Source organism: Centroberyx affinis, unplaced genomic scaffold (assembly GCF_046629955.1).
Source record: "Centroberyx affinis isolate AG114_WGS23_722 - 3 ecotype Tasmania unplaced genomic scaffold, CSIRO-AGI_Caff_v1 ptg001860l_1, whole genome shotgun sequence".
In the NCBI taxonomy this organism is placed as follows: Eukaryota; Metazoa; Chordata; class Actinopteri; order Beryciformes; family Berycidae; genus Centroberyx; species Centroberyx affinis.
In genome coordinates this window covers 270,903-292,234 of record NW_027280238.1, presented here as the reverse complement: position 1 = coordinate 292,234, position 21,332 = coordinate 270,903, and the positions used below count along the sequence as shown (strand labels likewise).

The 21,332-nt window shown below is 43.5% G+C and overlaps 2 protein-coding genes across 2 annotated transcripts in view; both read right to left on the bottom strand.

The window, feature by feature from the left end:
• The window catches only part of LOC139653059 (extracellular serine/threonine protein kinase FAM20C-like), a 40,243-nt gene that overhangs the window by 6,639 nt on the left and 12,272 nt on the right, over positions 1–21,332 (bottom strand). The window lies entirely within an intron of this gene.
• The window catches only part of LOC139653074 (dynein heavy chain domain-containing protein 1), a 29,800-nt gene that overhangs the window by 4,497 nt on the left and 3,971 nt on the right, over positions 1–21,332 (bottom strand). The window contains exons 9-37 of the mRNA XM_071530030.1: positions 20,943–21,184; positions 20,050–20,293; positions 19,369–19,526; positions 18,306–18,431; positions 17,869–18,145; positions 17,302–17,429; positions 16,850–17,048; positions 16,671–16,762; positions 16,171–16,399; positions 15,656–15,781; positions 15,384–15,481; positions 11,659–14,836; positions 11,441–11,552; positions 11,087–11,252; positions 10,367–10,649; positions 9,473–10,264; positions 8,437–9,214; positions 7,820–7,922; positions 7,280–7,398; positions 6,807–6,986; positions 6,298–6,400; positions 5,886–6,014; positions 5,454–5,645; positions 4,740–5,171; positions 3,452–3,872; positions 2,858–2,956; positions 2,564–2,740; positions 1,426–1,604; positions 45–1,088 (exon numbers count right to left, since the gene is read on the bottom strand). Of these exons, the coding sequence (XP_071386131.1) occupies positions 45–1,088; positions 1,426–1,604; positions 2,564–2,740; positions 2,858–2,956; positions 3,452–3,872; positions 4,740–5,171; positions 5,454–5,645; positions 5,886–6,014; positions 6,298–6,400; positions 6,807–6,986; positions 7,280–7,398; positions 7,820–7,922; positions 8,437–9,214; positions 9,473–10,264; positions 10,367–10,649; positions 11,087–11,252; positions 11,441–11,552; positions 11,659–14,836; positions 15,384–15,481; positions 15,656–15,781; positions 16,171–16,399; positions 16,671–16,762; positions 16,850–17,048; positions 17,302–17,429; positions 17,869–18,145; positions 18,306–18,431; positions 19,369–19,526; positions 20,050–20,293; positions 20,943–21,184 (10,406 nt within the window). The remainder of the gene's footprint in view (positions 1–44; positions 1,089–1,425; positions 1,605–2,563; positions 2,741–2,857; positions 2,957–3,451; positions 3,873–4,739; positions 5,172–5,453; positions 5,646–5,885; positions 6,015–6,297; positions 6,401–6,806; positions 6,987–7,279; positions 7,399–7,819; positions 7,923–8,436; positions 9,215–9,472; positions 10,265–10,366; positions 10,650–11,086; positions 11,253–11,440; positions 11,553–11,658; positions 14,837–15,383; positions 15,482–15,655; positions 15,782–16,170; positions 16,400–16,670; positions 16,763–16,849; positions 17,049–17,301; positions 17,430–17,868; positions 18,146–18,305; positions 18,432–19,368; positions 19,527–20,049; positions 20,294–20,942; positions 21,185–21,332) is intronic.

Sequence of the window (21,332 nt, the reverse complement as noted above, 5' to 3'; positions counted from 1 at the left end):
GTTACAGCTATTCAAATGAAATAAATGAATAAAATGTATGTTACCCCCTTTGCATCTGCTTGATAGCGGTTTAACTGTTTTATCAAGTGAAGAGGCTGAATGTTTGTCCACCTCTCTCTGCCTGGACTGGGCAACGTAAGAATGATGGGTCCCTCGTGTCTGGCAAGGAATCGGGAGAGGGCCTCTGGGTTCCCGGTGTGAGGAGCCTCAGGCCCCGCTGTCTGTCCAGAAACACCGAGGTGGCAGGCGGCCATGTCCTCAGCCACTCCTCCCAGGCAGTGAGGGAGCATGGTCTTCCAGAGTAGAGCCCGCTGCAGCGAGGACAGATGGGAGTGGGAGCGACAGGGAACAGCTCCCGCCACGGTGGAGGAAGGGAAGCGCAGGTACTCCTGCCACTGTTTGGGGGAGGAGGCCAGTGATGCGATCAGCCCTCTGAAAGCTGGGATCTTCTCCAAGCAGAGGAGATCTGGGTGGATATGAGGGGGTATCCAGCTAGGCAGAGCAAGCTGGGATGTGGCAGGATGTGAGGACGTGGGAGCAGGGGTGCAGGATTTGGCTTTAGGTCCAGGGAAATCCATGTCTCCGAGGCCCTTGAGGAAGACCGCCCTCTCAGCCTCAGAGCAGAGCTTGTTGTGCCGGAGCAGAGCCACAGACACCAGCAGCTTCAGAAGGGCGGCATGGCTCTGGAAGAGACAAGGCCGGTACTGGACCAGCAGCTGAGCTACCATCCTATGAGTGAGCTCTGATATTATGACCGCTGGTACTTTCCCATTGAAATAGGACACATCTGGCCTGCCCTTCACAGCGAAGGCCCCACGCATCACCGTGATGAAGCCACGCAGGGAGAAGAAGTAGACCGGGGAGAGACGGGACACCTCCTGCAGGGCCTGGTAGAGGGCAGCAGCCAGCCTCGCTGCTCCTCGGGGCCCGGCCAGCAGGGCCTCATGCTGCTCCAGCTCCACACTCAGCTGCCGCATCTCAGCTTGCAGTTCCTCCATTGCTGCCTGACAAGTAGCCACGTGGGGGAGAAAATCAGAGTCCTGCAACAGTGGGGTGTTGGACTGCAGGATGTAGTCCATTAGAGAGACCTAAGAGAAGAGTGATGTACAGGAACTATGAACAACAGCAAATAATTAACACTATCGTCTGTTGAGAAGAATGTTGCATGAAAGCACTGCATCATGTTTCAATTTGAAACAGTGACAGGTGGATTAAGACATGCATCAGCCACTCTCACTATTTCACCACTATTTTACTGCTTTTTAGAGGACAAAATAAGCCCCAAATGATGGTTGGTTACCTCTTGGAGTGGCTGGTTGAGTAGATAAAACCCCATTTGACTGTACTTCACTATATCATGTAATACTAAATGAACTGACAGGAATATTAATAGCTTGGTATGATATTAAATGCTGGTCTCATCACCTCCACTTTGACCAGTTTGTCTTGCAGTAACTGCTTGTCATTCTGGAGGACAGAGTGTTGAGTCAGCAGCTCGGTACACTCAGACTGCAGCAGCTGTGTCAGCATCAGCTCCTGGATCTCTGCTGAGCTCAGAGAGAGGTCAAACACTTGTACCGCAGCCAAGATGGACGGGTGGATCTCTAAGGAACAAGAGCAGGGAGACCGATAGTAAGCCACTGCTTTCAGATAGCTACACACAGCTAATACATGTACTTACATGTATATATGAAGAGTTTATTCCCAAAATGCTGTTGTATATATTCATATAAGTTTAGCTGACCATTCAGTATCTCTAAAGTCCAGAGGATCCAGTCTGTCAAAGTGTTACAATTTTGTCAACCAAGGACTTGAGTTACATACTATTCATTAAAATGAAACCATCATTTATTAAATGTTGTGACATTAATCATTTTGAGTAGGGGTTACATTTTTCAAATGGTGGACATCTCATTTTGGAAACAAACTCATGATATGTTTAGTCTGCTGTCCATTGTACTGTATGTTTGGTATTGTCAAGTTGCACTGGATGTGATGTCCTGTTGTCCTTGTACCATGTGTTTCACTATGCTCTGAGAAAAAATGTGTGTCTCAGTACCAATGACAACTTTCACCAATTACCAAGACAAATTGCTCTATATTGTTTTTACTTGCCCATTAAAGTGATTCTGATAGTTAAATGGCTTACTCTGCAAAGAGTCTTTCTATATCCCTGCTCGCATTATGATAATTTTATAGCTTGTTGACAGCAGAGATAGGAAAATATGTATAAAGATGACAGCTAAATTCATTGAAGGCTAACAAAATGTTTGGATATGGTTTACTATAGAGTTAAAATATGTGGTTTGAAAGGGAATCTACAGTATAGGATGAGTGTGTACCCATTTCCTGCTTAGCCCAGCCTCTTTGTGTGTATTCATGCGATGATCAACAAATGCAGCTACAATCTAAGTCTTACTATTTATATGGTTGTTCTCTCCAACTTCTCTCCAACTCCTTCAAATCATGCACTACTAATGCAGTGCAGGGAAAACACAAAGTAGGACAACTTCAACAATGACTACCACTATACAGTTGTATTGCCTCTCCCATTCCTCCTTACCACTGCTAAGCAGTCGGACAGGCAGATGGGTGCTGAGGAAGAGGCAGAACTGTGGGTGTGTCGGCTGGACAGGCCGCTTGAACCCTGGGAGGAAATTTCCAGCGGGACGCACCAATCTGGCCAGAAACTGTGGGCTGGGGACGGCACGTTCCACATGAGTTACCAGCACCCTCAAACCTGCACAAAGAAGGGGTACAGTGAGTGTAAGGCTGAAAAATATACTGAGAAATGAAGCTATCAAAATTAGCTGTTGTTTATATTAACTATTGCATCATATTGCCACTATTAATTCACCTTTCTCAGCGGCGTGGTCCAACTTGTTCAGCAGTTCTGGGTCATCAGCGCAAACCACCACTTCATATTCAGCCTCCATCCCAAGCTTGGTATTGTCTCCTGCAGAACAGACAGTTGTAGTTATGTTTTGTAGCTTTTATGCTTTTCAATCCACATTTACAACAATTTAGATCCTATTTTGGAGCCAACAGACTATGACAGATAGAAAGACACTTAAACTACCAATATAGGCTTAGGATATATACAGTATATATAGACATTGGGATATTTGTTACATCTATTCTCTGAGCACTGAGGCCTTTGCACTCCTTGTTGCTTGTAATGTTGGCTAGGCAGTTAAGCTTATTCTATTGTTGCACTCATTGTAAATGATTCTGGATATGGGCATCAGCTAAAAGCCTGAAATGTAATGGATGGGATGCCATTAACCACTCTACAGGATATGATGTAACTATCCCTTGTGCTATTTTAGGGTGGGCACCTGTGTAGAAACCTGGCTTGGATGTTAGAGGAAAGGGGTTTGGGTGACAGCGGGTGCATCATTGGGGTCATGTCACCTCCCATCATAGATGTTGTGTAAATCTAAGGGCCTACCTGTGATGAGCCAGCTCTGACAGCTAATCTCTACATGATGCTGGGCGTCTGTCAGTAGAGGCCAGTGCTGAGCCCAGGGTCTTCTGTATCCCCAGAGCAGCAGCTTGACCACCAGCCTGGCAGATAAGTCCTGGACCTGCGCCTGGTCCATGCCTACTGCCCGAGCCAGGACCAAATGAAGCTTCTCAGCCACAGGGATGGCAACACAGAGGGGGGGGTCAGGGGGCGCAGGGTCACAGTCTGTAAATAGGGAGGTTCTGGGGTCCTCAGGGTTTATGTTAATGCTTCCTGTCTGACACAGCACCTTCCACTTGCTCAGTAGTTCTGTGCATGTGTCAGGTCCAAAGGGACCCAAATAAGAGATGATTGCAGCCAGAATAATAGAATCTCCTGGGACAGTTTGGTTATTCAACTCTGCCTCCTGGAGGGAAAAGGGGGAACATCACATTCATTTAAAAAAAAAAAAAAAAAAACATATCAAGCAAAAATGTAACTGCTTCAAACAACAATAGACCCCAATGTAACTAAGTGGATCATGTTTAAACTCAACTCTTTAGTACATACTGTCTAATACTATCACCACTGGCACACTTGACTCCATCAGTAGCCTAATCATTCTAGCCAGATCAGAACTCACAGTTCAAACCTTGCGAGGGGCTCACCCAGTAATCATCATACTATAAAGCAAGGAATCTCTGTCTGTATGTGTGTCCTTTGCATATCTCGAGAACCGTTCGTCCGATCTACTTCACACTTGGCGGGTGTATTGCTGGGGACCCAAGGACGTCCAGTGTCGGATTGGACACGTGACACGTTCAATATTAATAAATTTTGAATAAACAAGCAAACAGCGCTCTGTGCAGCAGCGGGGCTCAAAGCAAGCGACTGATAGCCTACGTCTATTTTGAACGGGCACTGCACTAGTACTATAAAGCAAGGAATCTCTGTCTGTATGTGTGTCCTTCGCATATCTCGAGAACTGTTCATCCAATCTACTTCACACTTGGCAGGTGTATTGCTGGGGACCCAAGGACGTGCAGTGTTGGATTGGACACGCGACACGTTCAATATTAATTAATAAACTTTGAATAAACAAGCGAACAGCACTCTGTGCAGCAGCGGGGCTCAAAGCAAGCGACTGGAAGCGCAGTGTCGAGTGTGAAGTTGTTTGGATGAGCGGTTGTCGAGAAAGCTGCAAGCAGCAATACCGGAGGCCAAGCAATCGGCCCGTTCCGAACAGGCATGTTTTGAACGGGCACTGCACTAGTATGTGTAAATGCTGTGTTACCTGAGCAGCAGCCTCCCAGGCTGTGACATGTCTCTCCATCTGCCTGACAGCAGCAGCAGCCTGTCTCTCCAAGCTCTCGGCTCTGTGCAGCTGCATCAGCAGCTCCTCCAGGTCCTTCTGTACAAACTGCAGCTGGAGCTCCATGTCCTCTAGACGCCGGCACACCTCCTCCTCCTGCAGCCTGGCCAAGCGCAGACGGCCACGCGCCTCCATAGCCAGCGCCTCCAAATGCTGCTTGCTGGCTTCCTGGGAGAACGTGTGGTGTTCCCTGCAGGAACAGTCGTACACGGCCCGCACCCATCGGCACAGAGACTCACAGGCCTTGCTCACCTCTCGCACAGACTCTGGCACAAACTGGGGACTGTGAACTATCTGGCCCAGCTGCTGCAACTGGTGGTTAGTCAGGCTGTAGCGGTCAAAGAACTCCAACTCCTAGGAAAAGGAGAGATATTACCAATAGAGGACTCCCAAAACAGCCACTTAAAGTTAAAAAGGGTTCAAAGCGTAACAGTGCCACCAGCAATCTACAGATAAAGCAGTCGCTGCATTACTAGACGAACTGGACTAATCAATGTTTCTAACCTGTGTATGATAATACTATGTTTTCTATGCTGCCTTTGCAAAATGAATTTCCTTTGGCAGAATAAATTGGAAAAAAAAAAAAAAAGGCCTGTTCAAAGAAATGTGTCCAATATAAATATTTTTTCCACATACCTGGAAGAAGTTGGATTGCCCAAGAAGTTGTTTAGCGCTCTCCCAGCTGGGTGGACGATTGAACAGCAGGCAAATGGCATCCATGATTTTCATCACCCCATCAGGCGGATTTCTGTAGTGCCGCACCTCCTCCAGGTCAGATGGACTCAGGCACTTGAGAATCATAAGGCCTGACAGGAACACAGGGCTCACCTAGTGGAAACAAAATTCAAAACTTCAAGTTCATTTTCCATGACATTTCATTTATTATTTCTTCATTAGTTGACTCTTTAACTCATATGGTCATATTTTGTGACTGAGATTTTTTTGAATGCCGTCTATTCACAAGATACATCTAATTAATATGCTTTTGTCTGCAGAAATTAATAAACCTTGAAAAGTCAACAGTGGCACTTAGATGTGAGTCTTAATTTCCATGAAGTATCTGTTTACCTGCTGCTGAGTGTGATGAATCTGCTCTTCCAGCTGTTGCAGCTTGTTCTCCTCTACCACACACTTCTGCCCGGCTTCCTCAAGCAGGCTCCTCTCAACATCCACAGCGCTGAGGAGCTCTTTCTCACGCTGCAGCACAGAAGGGGAATGCGAATGTTATTGGTCAAGATTTGCTCAGTTAGAATTCAGTTTACAATTTTCTCTTTTTAAGCCAGGTAATCGGCATAGCACCAGAATACCTTATATACAAACTTGTTTGAAACCTGTTTGACTGACTATAAAAAATAGAATTTGCAGCAGTTAATACTGTTATTTTGTTCAATTATCTAGCCTTATTAGCCTTATTATATTCTTATCTTATCACACATCGAATGTTGATCCTAATTTCATATGATGAATTACTCTGCACAACCTGATGTGTTTCTGCAACTTTCTCTTGCAGTCTGACCAACTCCTGTTTGTACTGCACAGCCGTGTTGGTCATGACGTCCAAACGAGCCAGGACAGTTGCAACTCTGAGAAAATTAAATAATAATTGTAGGTCAGCATGTGGATTTCTATTTTGTTAAAAATAGACATCATACGTATTGTAAAACACCTCTGCTATACCTATATCACAAGTTTCTTTTGGCAAATTTGAGACAAATGTGTCCAGTGTTTATTACGTTCACTACAGTCTGTGCTAACATTTTGGCAAACTATATTTTAGTGCACTCTACAAGCTAGCTCAGCATCATCTCAAAAGCACTGGAATATGCACTGTAGCACACTAAATACTGGACACCCAGAAGTAAAACTCCTACCAAACTTGTTTTGTCCTACAATAGTAAGTTCTTCAATGATGGCTTTGCTGGGTTGTCTTACTTAAACAAGGATGATTTGGCTTATTTGCCAAAAAGTCCATTTAATGCTTTAACTTACCTGCTGGCCTGGTCCAGTCCGTGCTTGTGCAGGTGGTTACAGAGGTAAAAGAAGTGGGCGATGAACTCCATATAAGTCTCGGGACTGAAAGGCTGGGCACTTAGAAGAACAGAAGCGTATCTACATGCAGATTGATGGATTCCTGCCATGGCCAGAGACATGCTGGCCTCTAAGCCTTCTCTCTCCGCTGCATTAAAAACAAAAGAAATAGGGTGTATCTTACTACAAGCAGGAAAGTATACTTTTACATCATATGGGTCTGTATAGCTCAATAGGTAGAGCCTGGAATTAACACTGTCAGTTTTATGGGTTTGACCCATGTTAAAAATGTATACTGTCTTAACACTATAATACGCTTTTGATAAAAGTGTTCATCAAATGGCATATGTTATATTTTCTTACATACATACATACTCACATATTGTATAAAGTATATGAATGAAACAGGCATGAACTAACTTTGGCTGTCTGACTCAGGTTTGTGGGGATTGGTTTTGAAGCAGTGAGCAGCAACTTCCACTAGAGACTGTCTGGACCAAGCCTGGTACACCTCCACACAACAGCTGAGGCTCATGGCCTTGGTTATGTGTGCCTGGATCACAAAGGATTTGTCAGTATTAGTATTGACAATCAAATACCAATCAAGCATCAGTAAGGTCACAAAGTATGTACTTTAGTAAAAAGGACATGTTTGAGAGTTCTTAGAGGTATTTCATCTTAGTATTCTGTCTTCAGTGCATTAACCACTGATGCATTAAAGAGTTGTAAATTGCTGATTACTCCTCTTACAGCTGGCTGGCTCAAAGTTTGAAAAAGGAATGGGAGGACTTTTTCATGGGCTGATCACAATTTGTATGCAAATGTTTTAGTTTTCAATGTAACCACACACAGGTCTACGGGTTCTTTGATAAAGGTGGCGTGAAAAGTAGGATATTTGCTTTGTTGTATAGAGTTCCTTAAAAGGAAAACATCTAAGTCAATTACAAGAGTTATACTTGAGTGAAAATAGTTACATTCCAGCCCTGGGTGTTGTTGGCAGGCATCTGTCTGCTGTCTGACATGGTGAAAGGCAGCAACAGGAACACATGCACATTCCTGTGGAACTGGCTCAAGTACCTTTGTCAGAGGGGACAAAACAAATAATTCTTATGATCTACAAAAAATATCAAATATTCATATATTCTCAAATATTCTCTTTAAGCAGTCGCATTTTTCCTAAAGGCCCATCCCTGTGAGTGATTTTAGATCAGCATCCCTAAAGCTATATTTGAAAGTTGCAATTGTTCAATGAGTTATACAAGTGATTTAATTAAACATTAAACTGACAATGCCCTCAGCTATATTCTGATTATTCTGATGATATTCTGAATTGATGTGGGCCCATCCTCATAAACCCTTTCTGTCAAAACAACCAACACCCACTTGCCTGAGCTCAGTGACATCCGTATGAGTATCAGTCCATTCCAAGTGAACACACATTGTATGTATTTCTTTTCTATCTAGGCTTGACCATTCAATTATACAATGTAATGGGGTTGACTGATAACCCCCAGTGGTCTCTAAGTTAGGCCTAAATAATGTGGCAAACTAGCATGTGGGTTAAAGGATCAACTAGATCTTTTCCTCTTACTTCTCAAGCATCTGCTCATCCATGTGGGATCTTCTCAAGTTCTTCACAGTATTCACTCTGGGAACGAGATCTGTGAGCTCTTCATGCGAGTAAAGCCCCCGGGAAGTTCGATGGGCCATCGCCACCAGTAGTTCTTCCCTGACAGACTGGCTGATTTCCTCATGAGCCAGTATTATGACATGGGCGCCATTCACTCTAGTTTGACTCCCAGCCTCCTTTAGGATTTCGTGCAACTCATTCTCATTACCAGGATGTACCTCCATCAACTGGTATCCCATGAGGTAGGCAGCTAAACGCACAGTGGATTTACGGCCTGTGCCTCTGACTGAACCAAACAGGACTCCATGACCTCCAGGTATGAGCAAAGCCCTGAGGATATGCAACAGCTGATGCACCCTCTGCCTGTGTAGAATATAGCTGGATGTAATGCTGTGGTTATCATCAAACTTGTGCTCTTTGTCTTCCTCTTTCCTGTTCACGGTAGTTGATAGCTGTCGCACTAATAGATCTAGGTCTTGCTCCTGATAAGAGCTAAAGTTGAAATAGTGTTGTTGATCCATTGAGTTGACAGGCTCAGAGAGTTCAGGGCCAAAAGCAATCTTATCCATAGTTTCCTCCATGTTCTGAAGAAGCTGTAATGGCAGAAGGAGCATGTCTAGGCTTGGCTCCTCTGAGTCATTGGTTTCAGCCTGCAGGGATGGTTCAGTCAACTTATGGCCTCTCTTCCAGTCTGATCGGCCAATTGGTTTAGGCTCTTTTGGCGGAGAGGGGGATAAAGCTTTACATAAGTTTACATCTTGTAGGGGCAACTCATCATTCTTCTCCACTATCTTTTCTTCCCTCTTCACACTCTCTTCCAATAAATAATCTTTATTCTCACTGCCCCAAAATGAGCTGGAGTCTGAGCTGCTAGAGCCAGAGCTGCTTGGTCTAGAGTCTTCCTCTTCTTTTAGGGTTGCCAAAGGCACAAGAGGCGTAGTAGAGAAATGTGAGGGTGAGGCCCCACTATTCATCTCTCTAAATGGTGTATCTGGACTAGTTGACTTAAGAGTGTCTGGTGTTTCTGTGGGTAGTGTAGAAGTAATAGGGCTTGTAGCAGTGGGTGGTCCTTCTACACTGACAGGCTGGGGCTCATCAACCAATCTACTTCCATAGTATGTTGTCGATATCTTGGCTATCAGTGACACCAGAATTTTGCTTTCATCCTCTGAGCACAACCTATCACTGAAGGTGCGCAGGCACTCGTGCATCCACAGACTGGCTATGTTAAGGACACTAGCTGCAGGCCCTGGCATGGCTGGGAGAAGGCACGTTAGTGCAGACTTTGAAAGAACTTTTATGGGGCTGGCATTTTTCTGGAGTGGCTGTGTGTTTGAGTTGTCAGGCTGCCATAGACACATCCCCTGAAAAACCTTCTGCAGGTCATGATGGGAGAACATGAAATGGGGCCTCTGAACAGTAGGTTGGAATTGCTCACATACAGCATGATACAGACTCTGAGTTGCGGCGATGATACAACATGCCATGTCTGCATAACTCGGCACAAATGGGATGTCTTTGAGCCAGAGTTTTAGCCAAGGAGAGTGGACAGAGAATAGAACTTCAACAGATAAGCTGGGCAGGACAAAGATGGAGAACAGGCGGGAGAGGCGGGAGGATATTGCATTACCGCCGTGATTACCCGATCCAAACGTACGGCAGGTAGTCACGTAGCTGATGGTTCCAGAACTCAATAACTTGAAGTGATAGGTATTGAATGTTAGAATCCCTCCTTTTGAAATACTTTGTCGTAGTGTCTCTAGAGCCTTTGACGTCTTCCCAAAGACATCTACCCACAGGAAAGATATAGAAATATTAAAGTTTTGCACTATGAAAAATCTGATCTGATTTCATCACATCAGTTTCCCCAAGTTGATGTTTTCCTACTCACCACAGGGGGCTTCATGCAAATCATCCACAAACAGAAATAGCCCCGACTGCTTGGTCATGCCACCCTTGCTAGCTTGACAGGTCCTCCAGCGGCAAATGTTATCCAGCACACTGCGCAGGTCTCGGGAGCTCAGAAGTGGACTGGCAGGTAGGCTAATGTGTGGCCTGTGATAACTCAGCAAAGTGTTGCACAGAGTGGTTTTCCCCGAACCAGCCTCTCCTGCCAACAACACTGGCTGGTTTGCCTCCAACATGAGGTCCAGTAGATGAGAATATTTCTCATACTATGTAAATACACAAAGGGTACTGGTTAGTTCAATTCATAGTATTCCCATGATGTAACATGCATTTCCTAGCAATATGGCGCTTTACAATACACACAGCTCATTGGCCGTGTTTGTCATTTGATTGTAATCACCTGTTAATTTATTACAATTACCTGTTATTTTCCTACCAAGATGGCCGTGTGGTGATGTAACAGAATACTATGGATATTCCAATGCAGTGATCAGCATTTACATTACATTTGACATTTTCTACAATTACGGCGTAGAATTTAGACTTATAATAAGCATAAAATCCTAGATAACCAAATCAATCAACCATCAACCAATAGTAAGGAGTTCAATGATCATAGCAAAGCTGTAACATTATCAAGCTCTAAATGGTTGATATTTAAGATTTTACTGAAGTTCAATTTATTTTGACCTTGAGGACAAACCTTGGGAATCGTTGGATTGGCCAACTGTGTGTTCTTACTCCTGAGACAGTTGTTGCCGTTGATGTTAAAAAAGTGCTCAAACACAGTCCCTTCGCCTGGAACCTCAACTCTGTACCGGCTATTAAACATCACTTCTCGGGCTAGCAAGTCAAACTGTGGCCAATGGCTGAAATTAAGACACATAAAACATGAAGTATCAATACATTGGTGCGTGACGTTCATTTTGGAGTCTTTTACTGAAAAGAAGGATTAGATATTCTGACAGCAAGAGCATAGTTAGAATGCTAAGTCCAATATTTGTTTAGTTGTATGTGATTACATAAAAATAAAACAGCTACATGATGATTCCCTTACCGAGGATGCAGGTGTCCACCAAATCCCCAAATATAGGCCACCAGAAAAAGGTTCCTGGCCTGCAGCTCTTGCTGAGCAGAGGGAAATTGGGCATCTGTGCCTGATGTGTGGGCTTCAGGTAGCGGCATATCTGTTGGGAGAACTGGTAGAACAGACTGTTGTTAGGGAAAGCTACCTGTCTTTATGTTAATAAGTACAGTATGTTTATAATAGGCTACCTCTTTCGTCTGTCCGTCTTAGTGTAGCTTTTGCCCCATCCTTCCCAAAATGCTCTAGGAGGGCATGTAGGATCCTAATGAATGACAAGATTTCTTGCAGTCCATACATAGGGCTTTCACAAAATTTGCCGGTTCTGTCTCCTTCAATGTGCATTGCGGAGGATAGAGCATTGTGCCTAAGCAAATTGAGTGTGCAGCAGAAAAGATCCTCAGCTAGACGACGCCACATTTTCAAGATTCCTTTATCCAGTGTGTGCTCACTACAAAGAGCATCCATTTCACCCTTCCACACAACCTTCCACAGATCAGTCCCGGTGAAATACACAAGGTTGCATCTGGTCACTGCAGAGGGGCTTGCATCACTGAGGTCTATGGTCTCCACCAGTAGCTTTAGCACTGATTGGGACGGCACAAGCTTTTCACCTGATGACAAGCATAGAGATGGATCCTCAGGACTGCAGAAGTTGGTGAGGCAGTCCAACCAGCCAGGCTGCCCCAGAGGCTCCCCATCCATTACCAGCCACTTCACTTTTGGTGTCTGATCTCTCTTCCTCTTATTGTTGCAAATATCCAAAGCTGAGAGGTTGTGTCTCTCTGAGTCTCTGAGCACTTTCGTGAAAGCTCCATCCCGCCACCCTCTCTCTTCACACAAGCCCCCAAAGACCTCCTCATGGGACATAGCATTAGGAAATAAGACCACAGTCTCAACAGAGCTCCAAGTTGAAAAAGAGATTTGAGGCTCTGTCTGTGGGCCATCTCCTTTTGTTGTATTGTCATGTTCAAATACATCTTCCCCTGCCCTGGCAGCCAGACTACATAGTGCCCCAGCTAGAGCACGGTAACAGGTTGTCTTTCCACTCCCTGAGGGGCCCACGAGCAGAACTGCCTGTGAGAACTTTATGGCCTGGTAGAGTGTGACGGCACTGCAAATCATTTGTGTGTCGGAGTGTAATCCTGTTCTTTCCAGCTCTTCTGTAACTGCATCTTTAACTAGGTTCTGCTCTTCTTCCTCAATATATTGTTGGAGAACAGGAAATTGGCATGCCATAGGGAACATTTCCTTGAAAATGGTGTGGAATTGTGAGGCTTTCTTGTGCTCATAAATAGCGGGTAATAAGGCAGATAAAATAGCTTTGACAATGGCTTTCTCCTCCATTACTCCCTGTATAATGCGAGCACACTGACTACTGTGCATAAACCTTGAAGGATTTGCAGCTTTATCTTCTCTATCTCTCTCAGCCACGTTATCAGTCACATTGTGTGGAGCCTGAAGAGCCTTATCTTCCTCAGCCAACACTTTGTCTTCATCTAAAATGTCTTTTTGCCTGATGCTTTGTTGTAAGTATATACCAGAGGCGGTGATGATATTTTGCAAGACAACAAGCCAGCTGCTCTGCTCTTCATTGATGAATTCAGGCAGACAGAGGGAATCTTTGGCCAGGCTAAAGAGGGACACCAGACGTCGACTTAAAGACATGGCCTCTGAGAAACCAGTGGAGGCCAGCATTACCTCTGCGATGATCCTGTAGTCTGGATGGGTTAACGCAATGGGCCTGGTTGCAGCTCGCAGACTCTCTGGAACCTCAGCTGTGTACCCTTTTGATGAGATGATAACACATCCATAGCTTCGATTGGCAGAAATACTTTTCCCTGCAAGTAACATCTGGCATTCTTGCTCTACAATGTTTTTGCAACCATCACTGGCCTGGTCCTTTGGCTCTTTATGAACTCTTTGCTCCTTATTTCTCTTTAACACAGAGAAGAATTGGTGAATGTCTACTAGATGTTGTCCCAGTAATGACAGGACCCCTTGTGTTAGTAAGTCCACAGAGTCCAACAGAAGCCATGCTCCAGTCTGGAGGGCGCCAAACAGCATCTGCTGGACAACACCAGGGCCCATGCTCAGACAACACTGTAAAATGATGGTCTGTCGCCCAAGAGCTTTTCCCAATTGGACCACAGTCTTTGTCGTTCCAGACATGCATGGTCCATTCACAAACCCACATCTGTAGCTGGTCAGAGCAAGGAGAATCCCCAGTATTGCTCTATCTGTGGAAGGAGTATTCACCATCGTCCAATCATTTGGACCAAAGTACTCGTACCCATATGGCAGTTGATAGCCCAGGACGTCCATGTAACATGTTGGACAATCACTGCCATTCAGACTCTGAGTGTCTGAATTTATATGATACTTCATCAAACTTAGCCACTCAAAAGACGACTCCAGCTCACATTGTACCTCTGTGAGTCGAGATAGCTGCTGTGCATGATTCATTGTAAGTTGCACCAAAGCACGCAGACACATCATCATGCGGTTAGAAACCAGGGATTTACCACTGGCACCTGTGATTCCATCCCTTATGAAATGGCACAGGTTTTTCAGTTTTTCAGAGTTGTGTGTTTTTATGTGGCTCCACTTCACTGGGCTGGATGCTTGGTAAACTTTTAGAACTTCACTGCACCATACCACTTCCTCAGCCACCAGCAGACATTGAAGAGGGTATTCAGACAGTAGATCCAATATACATAGCACATTTTTCCTCCTTTTAGCATTAAGTAATAGTGTGTTTCCAACTTTCTTGTCACACTCTACCTCTTGGTCTAATGGTTGGAGCTGTTTTCTTACAACAGCACATTGTTTCATGAGCTCCATCATGGTCTTTTGTAATTGCTCCTCCAAGACACAAAGCCAGACCAAGGGGTTGAGATTTGGTTCCAAGGGACAAAGAAAGGTAATGTGCTCACGGAGGCTGCCAAAGACCCCCGGCACCTTCATCTGTATGTGGGTATCAGATATACTCCCACAACTGCTTAGATCTTTTGTACCATTTGGCATTTCACTGTCCATTTGAAGCCAGCGCACTCCTTTAAAGCATTTGCGCACAAAGGGTAGCAGAGTGGAGGGTGTAGAGTGGTGGGAAAGCAATTTTATAACTTCCCTGTCGCTCAAGAAGCATAGCCGGGGGAACTCTCCACGCGGTGCATCCAGGAGATACAACATCTGGTTGGAAATAGCTTCCATTGTAGACAGACCATTGACGAGAATCAGGCAAAGGCTGTTACCATGGAATTGGTCATTTGTCTTCTTAGATGGAACAATGTTCAGCACATGAGGGTCAGTCGATATAGAGTGAATTATCTCTCTGAATGTCTCTTGGATTGGATGGAACCTCTCCAGCTATGAAAAAAGAGACATAAACATAAACCTGATTTAAAGTTTGCTGTATACATGTAAACTTTACCAATTTCGTAGCATTGCACAGATTAGATTGGTTTGACTTGCCGCACATAGATGCTTTTATCAAACCACTAACTTTCTTTATGTTTCTGAAGACATTTTCTCATTTAGTCAGACTGATTGACTGACACAAAGACTGTATGTGACAGCTAAACATAATTCTTTCATGTATTTTCAGCCTATAAAAGATGATTCTTTACATTGGTTTGCATGTGTGCAATCACTGTAAACAAGTAAATTAGACCATTAATTTCGGTTACAATGAGTTGTGAATGTTGAGAAACGCTTAATTTCCATTTATACATTTACACATTACACATTTACTCAAACTCAACATGTGTATACCTAAAATTGATATGGCTAAATAAATGCAGGATTTAAATTGTTGTATATGTCTTGCTATTGTCATGCACTTGACCACAATAATTTTCTTGCCAGGATAATAATGTTCTCCTTGCACCTTGATGAACTTACTACTTGAACGTACCAGTTCCACTCTCTGAACACTAACAGGTGTTTCATGAAACATCTTGGTCAGGAAGGCCCATGTTTGCTGGTATCTTTCAAAGAAATCAAGCAGCTCCTCTATGAAGATTGAAAGGGAAATATAAAGAAAAAGCAATGTATAATTACAAGTAAAAGCAGTTCACTCCTTTAATGCATTTGGAGGCAAATATTCACAATTTGTCATATCAGCAAAATGACACTTAATTCTCATACACTTTATACTTTCAATTTTTTTCTGGATATCCACTTTACCAAGTACTTGTAACAACTGCACCCAGTGTTCCACCGCAGACCTGAACTCAGCACTGTGTGGGGAAACCATCATGTTGGACAAGGTCATCAAGCTGTCCTCCGTCTCAGCAAGGAGCATCTCCAGACCTGATGCACACAACATGTATTAGCAGATTACAGCAATTTGTATGCAAAATATACCACTGATGCACAGTTTACACTGGTAGTCATTGTAGATGTCCTACTTTATGCATTCATTCTGCATCTATGCTGCAATTAATACAACAGAAAAAGGTTTCTGGAATGTTACATAGTCAAAATGAATCAGTGCTGTAAATCAACCCTAGTGTTGATTAAACCAACAAATAACTGGACTATTCGATGCCTGGAAAGACTGCAAAATGTATTGTTCATCAAACAACCTCCGGGTGATGGAGCCAAAGGGCATCCGTAGTTGAGAAAACATGCAGTAGAAACTTGGACTTACAATGACTACATCTGTATTATTAATTTGTCAGTTTGTTACTCGGTCTCACCTGTGATGATGAGTGTAGCGCCATCACAGGAGTGTTGACTGGCAGTTTGGTGATTGGAAACGGTGTCAGGTGAGGGCTTCTGTGTGTGTACTGATCCATGTTGTGATTCATCGTGTTGCCACACAGAGACAGTGAACTTATCCAGTCGGAAAAGTCTGGCTTCCCATTCCTGCTGAAGCTTCCGGAAGTTCTGCTCCATGTCCCACTCTGCCTTTGCTTCTCTGCATATCTAACAGAGGAAAACATGCTAAATCAATCAAGTGTCAAGAAAAAATATCAGTGATGACATACGGCATTGGGTTTTTGGTCAACGCTACTTGGCAACAATGTATACATACAGTAGTTGCCTCAGCATTGCTGCACAGACTCACTGGAACTTCTTGTCGCCAGTAATCCTTTAAATGGATGTTTGATTGTTTTTGGTGCACTTGTTTCATTGCACTGTCCATCTATATAGCCCGAAAATTGCCCAGTGTATCCCCCCCCTCTCCTGCTCTCACCTTGTTAATGTGTTTCTGGTGATCTCCAAGCTGTTCAGACATCAGTTCAGCAACAGTCAGCTTCATCTCTGGGACATACAGTAGGCCCATGCCTGCCAGAAGAGATGTATTCTTATCACTTTAGATACAATGAGTATCACATAACTTGCATGTGTTAAAATCACTGCATAGTCTCTGACCTTGGAAAATTGTTCTCCAGTGTTTATGTTTGAGTGTGGGGCTCCACAGTTTGGCCATGACTGCAAGCTGATGGCTCAGGTGTTCCAGCATACGTAGAGTCTCCTGCAGCACTGGATCATGGGTAGGTATGGTCCTTGTCAGAGATGCAGCCTGCTGCTGCCACACATCAACTTTCTCCTGAGCTTGTGACACCACAAACTGACAAAAAATATATTTCAAAAGCTTAGTAATGTCAATATACCAATTCACTAATAGACAGATCTGTAGACAGACAGACGGACAGACAGGCCAGCAGACAAGAGACAGACAGTTACTGTTTTAATGGAGCTATTAGGGTGTTCTCTTAATATTTATATTTTTAAAATGGCACAGGCAGCAGGTGCCGTGGTTTTCAAGAACAATTTTCAGGTCATCCAGGGTGAAGCAAAAAGAAGTTCATATGACATGTTACCTTGCTGAAGATCAATTGCCTCCACTCTTGTATCCAAGTCATGTACACACTCATCAGCTCCCACAGTTCCTTGCGGGCTTTGATCTTTTGAATGGCTGTTGTCACAACGGTTAAATCCAGTGGATGTCCTAATGGGAAGCAACAAGACACACTGGTCTGATGAGAAGACGAGAGGTAGAAAATAATTTTCCCGCACCATTTTTCAAATAAATTCCATGACTATTTTCCATGACTATTCTAAGCCAAAAAATCAAGTTTCCAAGATATTTGCCAGTGTATATGTTGTATTTGTCTATGTATTTTTTCCTTTTTGGTTGAATAGATGATTTTAATGTAATAGGGATTGTGCTGGCTAGCAACTCTCACATGGGACTTCAAAAATTATTTTGAAAGTTTAAATTTGAAAGTGTTTCGCTCTACTAGTGGCCAGGTTTCACATTAAGTTGAAAATATTCTGAACAAATCTCCATGACATTTTTCAAATTTCCAGGTTTAGCATGATCATAAAGAAAGGAAAGAAAAACAAACACATGATTTGCTCGTTTCCACAATTTTCTACTACCTCACCTCTTAGGTTTTCACTGGTCCTGCTAAGCTCTTTCAGCTTTGCACTGAGAGCATGCACCTGTCTGCCCATAACATTAAGTTTGGATAACATTTCATTGGCATTCTGGGCGGGGTCGAGGAAGGGTCCCGATGTGGCATTAGACACCATTTTTTCCAGATCACAGACCAAAGACGAGAACATTCGGTCCAGTGCGTCAGCCATTGAGGGAAGACGCTGGCACACAGTGTCCTCTGCTTGCTTCAAGAGAGGGACATAGCAATCCCACAAGCTCAGCATCTAAATACAGAACACAGAGGCACACAAACACACACGCCGCAGTGTAAAAGCAGACAGAGTGGAAATGCAAGCAAACAGCTAGAACGTTCTGAAATGATGCATGAAATTGGGTCGTAATGTGTTTATTAATGACATCATTTTCAGACTTCTGCCTGCAGACCTGTTCTTCCAAAGTCACCTCCTGTTCAGTCATCTTCCTATAGTTTATGCAGATGGTATCCTGGAGGGAGTGGATGTACTCTAAACGTTGCTGCGTGTCAGCCAACATTTTCTCAGACTGCCTCACCTGCAGAAAGAAAGCAAAGTTTTCCATTTCTATCAATCTTACCATTTTCTCATACCTGTAATAAATCATGTTTTGTTAGTGATGTGGAATATCTTTCCTGGTAGGTCCCTATGGCTAGACGCTGCTGCTGTCATTGAAAAACTATGTAACTGCAGTTTTGGTATTTCTTTTTTTAACTCTCAAACTCTCACTGTGACTTGAATGTTTATTTTGCAAATGTTTAACAGCTCGTGACCATAAAGAGCGCACTCTCCAATTACACACTCACTGGTGCTAATTCAAATGACGGCATTACATATTGCAATGCACCATTTATCACTCGATCATCCTTGGACAATGTAATCAAAACTCTGAACACCTAAGCTCTGGTGAGGTGAAACTTGAAATGGAGAATTAAAAAGTATGGACAAAAGTTTGACAGAATGTGAAAGAAAGCATCAACTGTGATAGTTGTGGCACTTCTGCAACAAATCAGACTGCCATCCTTGTACTATCAATGCAGGGGAAAATTGTATTGAGTTCTACTCTTTTTTTTAAGTGGGGTAGGTCTATGGTTGGGCACCCTACAGCTGAATGGATGTGAATGAGTATATAAAACAATGTGATCAGTTTTAGGCCTATAACTACAGAGCTGATAATCATCAGTAATACTGGTACAGTTTTGTCATTTATGCATTTTGCTTTTGTTATACCATTTTCCTACTTGAGTTGGGTTTTGCTGCCATTTAGTTTCCTTTGTCTAATCTTCATTTGTCTAATTTGTTTGTTTGTTTTTGTTTCTTTGTTCTTTTGAGATTTGATGTTTTAATTACCTCACTGGCTTTTTTATCTCACCTGGAAAATCTATAATCTATTTCTTGTCTTACGTTACTGTTACTAAAGCTTTTCCTTCGTTTTTTAGTTTTTATACATGCAAATAGTTTAAACAATTCTATACCATGGAAGCGTATTTTGCAAAGTCATAGAAGTCTCTGGGTTCTGTCTTGAGTTCAGCAGTAGTCCTCTTCAGGTGTGATATGAGGCTCTGTGAGTGCAGCTTCATCTGCTCAACCAGCTGTTTTAACAGTTTCTCCTCAATGGACTTCAGCCGTCGTCCTGGGGAAACACGGGCAAAGAGCAGCCACTCACCCAAAATCCCACATAAAGAGCACAAAGTTTCACAGAAGACAAAGAGTCGCCACACACACACTTTGTATAGTTTCACACACACAGACCCGGGAGCTGCCCAGTGCAACCACAGTCGTCTACTGGAAGACTTCTACTGACTTTTACTATTCCAGATATGACCAGACCATTCAAATCGGTCACTGGTGACCAATAAGCCCACTTCCCTAACCTTTAAGCTACTGCCACCCCAACACACTCATACAAACATCAGAGGGAGAAGATTAATCAAAATTTACCAGCATTTGGCTGGTGGCTGGCACTAGCAAAATGCTGGTACATTTTGTCTGTGGTTGGTAGACAAGTAACCAGTCATCAGTCAGAGGCTCTATGTTATGTTGAAAAATCACTGGCTGGTAAAACAATTGAAAGTGGCAGGTGGATTTTGGAGTCCATCAGTCACTGTGGCCTGTGGATCAAAAGTTAGTTTAGATTGACACAAATGCAAACATACCTAGATTTTCCTGGATGCGACCGCAGTGGATGATGAACAGTCGGTTGGAGGTAGAGAACGACGGGGGCAGTGTGCGGATCCTTTCAGTCCAGTTGCGTACCTTCTTAATGTGCTCCTCATAGACTAAGGCAGGCTGACGCTTCATGGACTCCAAAGAGGCTGGGCTCCACCGGCTAGTGAAGAAATGAATGTCTGCCAACCACTTGTACCCGTCACACAGCTGTTGGATCTCTGATTGAGCTTCCTATCCAGAAACCGGAGACAATTACCAGAAACACTTAAAGCCAGGATCACACTTAATGCACTGATGCATTTCTCTAATGGAGGTTCATTCCTTTCACAAGAGAAAATCTGTTACACCTGCATCACAAAGCAATTGTTTTGCAACCCAATGATGCAGGTGTAACAGATTTTGTTACATTACATGTGTTGGATTTATTTTACTCGCGTGTTGCTTGTGCATGTGTAAACTAAATCTAATGTTTTTGCAACATTTTCCTGGCTGTGATGTCGCATAACATCACAGAGATGTCACATAACTTATAGAATCTAATAAAAGTGCTGAATGTGAAATTGAATTACGTGTCGTTTTGTGAACTGTAAACAAATAATGGACACTCGTCACATCTCAACATTCTATTAGCAACTTTGTTATCTCTCTGATCTCTTTGTTATTAGCTTTGTTATCCCTTTTTGAAAAAGGATTAGCTGTCCAATGTGATCACAACAACAGAAAATTGATACCTGTCTTTCAGAAACCAGGAAATAAAAGTGAGTTTGGCAGTTACTATATTGGAATGCCTCTCTCCAGTAATATATGACATAAAAATGTGTTTCGAAAATATGATGTGTGGGGGTTTGTTGAATATTGAATTTGAAAGTGACAGTCTTGCCTGCATGATCTTGGCTTGCTCTTTCTCAGCTTGTTTTGAAACGTCATTGATGCTGATCTGCCACTCCAGCTGTCTCTTGGAGAGGGGATGGTAGCAGCCTCGCAGGCTGTGGCCCTGCACCGTGAGAGACGTCAGCTTTGGCAGCACCAGCCAGCGAGCCGACTGGTCTCTGAGCTCCTGCTGCTCTCTGCCTAAAACCCCTCTAAGACCAGTCGTCCCATCGTCACTGTCCTTATTCTCCCCTGGAATTGGGAAAACATGTACAGTCAAGGCTGTCTTCAAAGTGTACATTGAATCACTGCTGTCATGGAAAAACCCTAGAGCCAGTGAAACCCATTCAGAACCAATGATACATTTTCAAAAAAGCATGGTTGTCAGTCAGAACAAAAG